The sequence below is a fragment of the Lygodium microphyllum genome, chromosome 5, assembly GCF_053477565.2.
Source record: "Lygodium microphyllum isolate KBCC chromosome 5, Lygodium_microphyllum_v1.1.10, whole genome shotgun sequence".
Taxonomy (NCBI): Eukaryota; Viridiplantae; Streptophyta; class Polypodiopsida; order Schizaeales; family Lygodiaceae; genus Lygodium; species Lygodium microphyllum.
The window spans coordinates 23,335,013-23,344,386 of record NC_141139.1 but is presented as its reverse complement, the minus strand read 5'-3'; the positions used below and the strand labels follow the sequence as shown (position 1 = coordinate 23,344,386).

At 41.2% G+C, this 9,374-nt stretch overlaps 1 protein-coding gene across 1 annotated transcript; it reads left to right on the top strand.

The window, feature by feature from the left end:
* The first annotated feature begins 2,932 nt into the window (after nucleotides 1-2,932).
* On the top strand, nucleotides 2,933-8,993 carry LOC148035606 (endo-1,4-beta-xylanase 5-like). The gene is made up of 8 exons (XM_087677571.1): nucleotides 2,933-3,437; nucleotides 3,560-3,606; nucleotides 3,818-4,046; nucleotides 4,834-5,021; nucleotides 5,119-5,223; nucleotides 5,343-5,492; nucleotides 5,899-6,585; nucleotides 7,359-8,993. Exons 1-8 carry the CDS (start codon nucleotides 3,365-3,367, stop codon nucleotides 7,860-7,862), a joined length of 1,983 nt encoding a protein of 660 aa, XP_087533697.1. The 5' UTR covers nucleotides 2,933-3,364; the 3' UTR covers nucleotides 7,863-8,993.
* The last annotated feature ends 381 nt before the right edge of the window (nucleotides 8,994-9,374 follow it).

Sequence of the window (9,374 nt, the reverse complement as noted above, 5' to 3'; positions counted from 1 at the left end):
CCTATATTTGTTTATTCACTCCTTAATGGGCAAAAAATAGAGTCCATATTTCTCCTAATATATTGAATAAGGCATTCTTCATACATAGGTGGTAGCTCGTCAACTATTTCCACTTGGGTACTGTAAAAGAGTTTGAACTAACTAACATGAAATACATTATAAATCTTAGTGGAAGAGGAAAGTTTCAATCTACATACCAAGTTTCCAATACTCTTCAAGGTTCTACAGGATGATCCATAGAACATGTGAGCAAGTTTGTTGTTGAATTCATCATTCAAAGTAGAGTAATGAGACTTGGGTGCTTTCAATGAAACCAACTCTCCCTCCTAGAACTGCAAGGATTGTCTCTTCTCATTAGCATGTATCTTCATTTTATCTTGAGCTTTTCTAAGATTCATTTTATATTGTTAAGGAAGGATATGCATTCTTTCCAATTCTTCTTTTCTGAGGGTTAATCTTCTCATTGAAAATGATTGTGTGTAGGGGCACCTCACAAAATATACAAAGCCTTAAAGAGTGAAACTCCAATGCTAGCATGAGTGGAGTTATTACATGCAAACTTAGCTAAATGTAATCATGAATCCCATGCATATTGTACATCATGACAAAAATGGCAAAGGTAAGTCTCCAAAATCGTTTATTTACTCTTTCTATCTGGCCATTAGTATGTGAATGATGGGCTGTAGAAGGAGCGAATTTAGTACCCATGGAGTTGAATACTACTGGTCAAAAGTTTCTCATGACTATTGCTCTCCCTGGAATAAGCAATCTGATCTTGTCTATCATACACTTTGGTTTCTTGTTTTTAAGTAGTGCTATGGAGGTTCTATGCAAAGAATGGAAATAATTTTTATACAAAGATTAGGACCTAGCTCATCCAAAGATTCTTAGAGCCATCCACTCCATGCACAAGATCTTGAGGTTTGGCCTTGTAAGAGAGTTCTCTATCCAACAAGAATGCTCTCTCCGAGAGACTCACTTGAAAGCTAGAAAAGTGACAAATTTGGCTAGGATCCTCTATATGTAGAGGTTTTTTCCATATCTAGTTGGCCCTTTAAGAGAACTGAACTTTCTGATAGGCTTGCCATGCTAACACAAGACCTTAGCGCACTCGCAAAGATGTGGTAAATTCTTAATGGGTTGATCAATATAACTGGTTCCACCCTATTAACATTAATTTTAATTTCCTTCACCGCACCGTGCTCTTCAACAACATCATTTTTTGTGGCTTTTTTGTGGACAAGATTTAGCAAAATGACTTGATTTATTAACAAGTATAGTTCAATCTAGAAAGTTATAGAAATGAACTTCATACACCAGAAAAATCCCTCAGTTATCATGAATTCGAAGGACATCGGGGGTTTAGCCCTCCTATCCCACAAGATACATGCATGTCTTTCACCTTTTGGGTTAGACCGAGCTATAGTGAGCTTGGTAAGTGCTACCAAACCATTCAAGAACTGATCATCCATGGGGACATGCCCCATGAAGTACAAATATAGACCAGAAGAAGTAAAATCATAGTATCCTTGACATATATTTTCCATGGGTCATTCTATATCCACCTTATGAATCTTCTTCATATTGGCTGATATAGCTTGTTTTCTTACATTGGAGACCTTGAACTTGTTGGTAGTAAAATCTTGTGCTATTGGTTGCAAGTTAGGAGCCTTACCCTTGGCATGGGACATGTATGAATCTATCTCCATATCTCCATCCCCACCAAACCAATGGACCTTTGGGGGTTCCCCCATAACATTGTCCTCTCCATCATGGTTAGCTTACATGTAGGCCAAGGGAGAGTATCATAACTATCGCTTGATTGAAGTGCACTTACAAAGTTTCGTACGTTAGCTCTCCTGCCAGAGTCCATCTTCCAACCAGCTCTTAAGCATGCCACTATTTAGTTCAAGGAGATGATGCACAACCCCCCTACTTTGTATCATTCAGTAGTTTCATGATGCATTTGCTTGGCATTTTTTATTTAATTGGTTTTAGTATTAACCCTTTTGCATGGTATCTTTTTGTCAATATAGATCTCCTTTTTCCCCCTCACAAAATTAGGGGTACTATTTTCAATAAAGGACTAGCTTTGCAAGCTCTACACAACATTGTCCAAAAATTTGAAAGTCTCTCTCCATGCAAGTTAGAACTTAGTATGGCGCTATAACTCTAAGAGTGAAAATTGAGTGGGATCTAACAAAGTGCCAGGGGACCTAGTACTTATCAATAAAAGAATCCCCCTCACTCTATATGACAAACGAAAGGATGACAGTGGAACTTGGAAGGTATACCTGGTGTATGACAAAACAAAGAAGGACAATATCAAAAGCAAAAAGTTAATGGAGTTGAACTCGTGTCAGCGTGGAGCTTTATGCCCAATATCTCTCTGAATATGCTACTTCAATCTCCGAAATCATTGTCATGTGATCCCTTCCTAAGGCTAACATAGCTTTTATTTATCTCGGTAGCCAGATCGTACATAAATACGCACTGGTATATATGCGTGTGTTTGGCTTTTGGGAACCGTCCCCGTGAAGCCTTCTGCAGATAATAATAGATGCAGAGAGGCGGCCAGAAACGCACTGTAGTTAGTTTGCAACCACACGTCTTGTCACGTCACCCGCATTCCTTACAGTTACGATTATTCTAACAATATTAGGCCGCTCGGGTGCGCAGCGCGCTGATCCATGTTGGATAGCAAGCAGCTACGAATTAATAACTGACCAACTTTGTGCTACTGCAAAAGAGCGTGGCCACTACATGCCGTCCAAAGAGAACAAAGGGCGTGATTTCCATCTAAGGTTAATAAGACGTCCAACAGCGTCGTCGGCTTAATCTATGAATTTCCTGATTCCTCATAGCAACTTTAACGCATAAGATATCTGCTGTGTCTCTCTACTCATTGAATCGTGTAAGCAAAGCTTAGGCCACGAAATGATGCACAGCATTCGATAATAATTACCTGCTGGTTCCTGGCGTTCAGGATGCAATTTCTTAAGTCTTACACTCGTGAATTCAGGATGTAGTTGCATAAACGCTTACCGTGTAAGTGATCAATTATCCACTTTTGGCACCCGTGACCTTCAATGAACTTGTTATTAAATGGCGATGAGCTGCTGCTCATGTCGACCCACTTGAAAAAGTTGATCGACACAGTTGTAGATTCAACTTAAGCTGCCTGTATGTATAAGGCTCTCGGATATCATACATATAAAGCTAGGTGCTGGCATTACATTTTCTCGGATAATAGGAAGGCACACTACCAGTAGACTCGCACCGGGCCATAGAACGAAATTCTACGCCCTGATTAAAAGCTCGGTAACCAGCTTTGAATTAACACCAGATCTCGCACAGAAGCTGCATGGCAGCGCACCTCTCTTCTTTTGGAATTGCGCTATGGATGATAATTGTCGACCTCTTGATAGTGCTGCAAGGTAGATTCATAACGTGAATGTTGCAGTACACGTCTGTAATTTTTAGCTCGCAGCAATTGGTAAATTCATATATGAACCGGCAATTTAGATCTTTCCGTTAACTGAGCAGTGCTCGATTTCAGGGCGATGTTGGGCAGCACCTGCTTACGATCCAACCGCATACATACAGGTATGAATCATGCCCAGTCACGACTCCGGACATCACTAGATTTCATGCAGAATATAATGGGTGGAAGCTATAACTATAATTAGCTGGCAAGGGCTTCAAATACAGATGTGATTCAATAGAATTGATTAGAAATGGTAATCATAAGGAATTAATACATGTGATTGAATTAATCAATTCTGATGATGTTGTGTACTGGCGCACTGATAATCAGTGTTTACCCGATCCGGATGCGTTGCTGTACGAGGGGGGAATAGTGAGCAATCCGGATTTCGAAGAAGGGTTGAGCGGATGGTCGGCACTTGGCAGCTGTACTCTGAAGCTGGAATCCTCAACCACAACAGGAAACAAGTTCGTGGTGGCTACCAACAGAACAGCCGGCTACAACGGCCCCTCCCAGTTACTACCCAATCTTACCACCAATGTCAGATATAGTCTTTCAGGTATGTGCATATGATAATTGGTATCATGTCCGACCGTGGTTCAGATGATTAATTGAGAGGATCTATACACACCTATGGGTACCTACACCTTTCTTTTAGGAAAGCATCGCATGCATCACACCTTACCTTATTGAGTCTGTTCGATCGCAATCGATACAATAGTCTTTATAATTCACGTAGCATTACTGCTTATTCTTTCGTCAATGTGAAATATAGGCATAGAAAAGCCATATTGATTAAAACTGGTTATAGAGATTGATCTGCAAACGCTTAACGTGACCAAACTTCGGTTGCTTTATGAGGTAATGGTTAACGTTCTTAGCCATAGTCAATCTTCAGCTCTTCTCATCAACGCATTACATTGAACTTCTCTCAAATAGTACTCAATTAAAATTATGAGGCCTCCACAGGCTACACTGAGGTCCTTATGTATTCCTTATTTAACCATATTTGTCTGTACTATTCCTTACTTAACCATGTGGGCTACACTGTGAACATTTATTTGTTAGTAGTGCCCTTTGCCATTGGGCTTACCTCTATACTCTCACATCTCGAATTTCTTTATTTGTGTTTATTTATTTATTTATTTATTTATTTTTGTGCATATGATGAGATCGATCTACAAATTCTTACCTGCTATATGAGCTGTCGGCTCGAGTGCTTGTCCACGCCGTATGGCCGTGATGGGATGACAGTAAAGTTAGCTTTAATGATCTTGCTCTAATAACATCAAATCCAAACACCTTGACACATAACATGGTCGCATATTGTGTTTGTCATCTCGTAGCATGGTTGCGAGTGGAGGGGCCGGTGGGAACGTCCGTGATAAAGGCCACCGTTGCGACAGAGTCCCGATCAGGGAAGGAGTACTTGTGTGCTGGGACGGTTATTGCCAAAACCGGATGTTGGTCCTTCCTCAAAGGCGGTTTCTCCCTGGACCATACTCCCATTGTGGCCTCCAGACTGTATTTCGAGGTAATGCAGACGCATCCTCTGATTCTCACTTTCTTTTCTGTCTGCAACACTGTGAACATTCGCACTTTGATAGATGCTGGCCATTTGATTGAAATAGACTATCAATTTTACGTCCGGGATAGACATATGGTTGGATCGGGTTTCTGTTCAGCCATTTGGGAGTGAAGAGTGGTCTGCGCACCAAAGAGACCAAAGTGAATCGGTAATCCTTGTTTCAATATAGGGGCCAATAACATGTTTCTAGGTTATGAAAACCAGCACATGTAGTTGTGTGTACTCACTAATTATACACTAAGCTGGGCTGATTTATTTGTATTATAGCTGCGGAGGAGAACGGTAAGCTTGCGTGTTGTGGACTCAAGGACTAAGTGGCGATTGCACGATGCCAAAGTCGATGTGGCTAGAACCAAGCTGGGATTTCCCTTTGGGTCAGCGACAGGGGCAAATATCTTGAACGACCAACGCTACCAGGTAATGCCTTGTTGGCTGTACACAACAAGTTTTAGACTAATTTCCACACATTGCGGATCCAATACAACACCATCATGAGCTACTGTGAGGGACGGCTGGCATAAGTATTATCTAGTTAGCTAGGTGGGGTTGGGAGCAGAGAATTGCAGGCCTTCCGTGGGAGTTGGCAATCCTGTACCCATAACCACAGCTAGCGAGGTTCGTATAATGCAATCACCAGTGGCTCCAAGCAGAAGCTCAGAAGCTCATTATATTGTAGTTGAATGCAACTAAGTATTGCCATAATAGCCTGACATTATGTACTGTTGAGGCGTGTGCTCATCATCAGTACGGTGTTTTTCTTTGTTTTGGTTTGACGTGTGGGGGATACGTGGCTGTCGATATAAATAACATGAATGAATGGAAGAGTTGGTTTCTGGAGCGGTTTAATACGGTGGTGTTCGAGAACGAGCTGAAGTGGTACTCCACAGAGCAAAAGCAAGGAGTGGTGAATTATGAGACATCGGACAAGATGGTAGAGTGGGCGGAGGCGAACAATCTGACGATACGAGGGCACAACATAGTGTGGGACGACCCCAAGTTCCAGCAGCAATGGGTGAAGGGGCTAGCGGCGAGCAGCAGGCCGGGGGAGCTGGAGAAGGCGGTGATGGGACGCGTGCGGTCAGTGGTGGGGCGGTACGCGGGGCGGATGAGGGGGGGCTGGGACGTGAGCAACGAGCAGCTGCACTTCTCCTTCTACGAGGACGCTCTGGGCAATTCGGAGGCGTCCACCAGCTTCTTCGCGGCGGCGCAGCAGCTGGACCCGCAGGCGCGCTTCTTCGTCAACGACTACAACGTCATCGAGGAGTGCAACGACGTCTCTAGCACCCCTGATGTCTACACGCGCTTGATGCAGCACCTTCAGGCCAGCGCCCTGCTCCCGCCCTCCACCCGCCTGGGCGTCGGCCTCGAGTCTCACTTTGGCGGGTCCAAGCCTCCCAACCTCGCCTTCATGCGCTCCGCCCTCGACAAGCTCGCCGTCCTCGGCCTCCCTATCTGGCTCACCGAGATCGACATCAACCTTCCCTCCATTCCCAACCGAAACATTTCCCAGGTACGTAGCTCTACATACCCACCTAGTTGTATTAGTCAGGTACGTACTACCACCCCACGTAGTTTCACTATTATTAACTATATTATTCTCTCATTCATTTTAAAATATTTTAATTAAAGGTTGGGCCTGCCTTCTTGGCTTTGCCTTTCCCTTGTCCATTTTTGTAAATTCCTTTGCATTTTGATTCCTTGTCTAGAACCAACCAATAGCCCAATACCTTTTTTTACAAAGGTTTTTTCGATTTTAATTCTGCTTTTTTTAAGTTTAAAAAGTAAAAAAACATAACCCCTATACACATAAAAATTGATATTTCGCTTAGTTATCACCCCAAAATACTTTAGAAAGGTCTTCAACAATATTTTACCCCATTTTCTAAACTTGTGAGCTCTGTCATCAACAATGAGTTCCCCACATACGGACACTCCACTCAGAGACCACGGAGTGCATAAATTATTTCCTAAGATTTCTAGAGGATGCTTCAAAGATAATCTACATATGAATACAAAGAAAGATTCTATTAAAATTCACCTCATTGCTTCAACAAAGAGGATGGAGAATGTTAAAGCCCATGGCTGGTTGCTCTGACCATCTCTCTCTCTCTCTCTCTCTCTCTCTCAAGGCAAGGACCGTGACCTCTCCATATAGCCTAGATCTGCTCTCTTCGTTATCAACCAACTTTGAACCAATGAACCAATGTCCTCCCTCTCTCTCACATCGCTAATAGTTCAATCTTTATATGTTGTCTTCTAACATATTCTAATCAATAAATGTAGGCTGCCATCTACTTAGACGAAGTCCTTCGTGAGGCCATCTCCCATCCTGCAGTTGCCGGCATAATGCTTTGGACCGGCTGGCATTCCTACGGCTGTTACCGCATGTGCCTCACTGACTCAAACATGGCTAGCCTACCCACCGGTGACGTTGTGGACAAGCTTCTCACTGAGTTGCAACAAGTGCAAATTTTGGATCGTGATGATCATTATAGGAATCAGGATCAAATGATATTGATGCGTGACTGGCATTCAAACATACGTTGGAGAGGGCCTGTTGGTGAACACACCATCAGTGTGCGTTGGCGCCATACCAACTTTACTGCTACGGTGGCAGTTGTCCCTGGTAAGGGAACCCAACGCGTTGTCCTAGAGTTGCCTGTCAATGGCACTTGCAGTACCTCCTCTCAATATTATAATGGCAACCGCCTTTTCGATCGACCTCGGAGTGGCCTCTCCCGGCCTATCTTTACGACTCTCTCTCCTATTTGTGTAAACGACAAGTAGTCATACAATAAACGGTATTAGCACTCCGTTCCGCTTGCAAGTTTATTACATTGTGAAACGTGGAGCCATTGATTGCATCACACCTAGCTTGCCCTTGCTATAAAACTCTCAAAATGCACCCACTACCCTATATTTGCTAATAAGCTCTATACACCCTTGGTACATATCACCCAACTCATGTCTTTCTTATTGTGTACAAATGATATAAAAATTGTGTACAAATGATATTTAAAAAATCTCTTATATTGAACCCACGTAATACATGCATATATTTATAACTAACCTCCTCGGGATGTGGAGTTGTAGTTATAGAATGCAAAATTCTCTCATATACTTTACATGCATGCATACTACTAATATTGCTTACTTACTTCATAGGTACATGTTGCAATTGCAACATAGTTAATCCCTCCCAATGCATAAAGCTCAACACTTTAGACATAAGATGTTTAAAGTTATATGAATGCATACTATTTGGTTAGATTGATGTGCCATGTTGAGATTAAAATGGTTAATAACATTATTGTTCACAAATTTTGTGGAGTCATAAAGAAGTAAATCAATGTATAAAAAGAACTAACTGTTAATATTGTGTTTAATTTCAGAGCATTTTGTTGCATGGCATGAAGAACTTAGGTTAAGCTTTATCACACTAGACTACATAGATGGATAGTAAAATGAATGCCAACCTTGCCAACTACAAAAGACTCATCAATGTAACTCAAATACAGTTTTTATCGTAATTTTTGGTTTCTCTCTTTCTCTTTGTGTTTTTATGGTATACAATAGGTAAGGTTTTTATAAAATCAAACTCATAAAATTATGAATAATGTATGAGCTCATAAAATACGATTTATAACTTCCTAACCACTATGAATACTATGGATATGCTCAAGATACAAACATAAAGTGTTCTAATAACTTAGTCTTGATCAATAAAAGATAACAATACAATTTGCACCATTTGAGTTCATGAGTTGCTTACATAGATTCCTATTTCAACAAAATCTCTTAACACTACTACATGTATACGTATAATGATACTATTTTCAATCAAATAAGTGATGTATTTTGCATGACCACTCTCATGTCACTGCAATATATCATTTATACATGGCTTGCAATAAACCAATTTGAATTACTAAAGTAGTTTTTAGGACAACTCTTAAGTAATATTATTTAACATAGAATAGTGTGTTGCTTCCACGATGGTGTCACTTACATGTTGTTTGTAGTAAAAGAAAAACACGAGTGACGATGCATTTTTTTTGCTCTTTTTCACTCTTGTTTGGCTCTCTCTCTCTCTCTCTCTCTCTCTCTCTCTCTCTCTCTCTCTCTCTCAGCTCTGAGCTCTCTCTATATCACTACAAGGGATTAGGCTAGTAGATGACAATATAGATAGATTTATTGGACTTTTTAAAAAACCTTATGGGCACATTTATCATCGAGCTTAACTCCACATTAGAATGTTTGAATTTAAAGTTTCATGTATTTTGTGAAGGATAAACACGA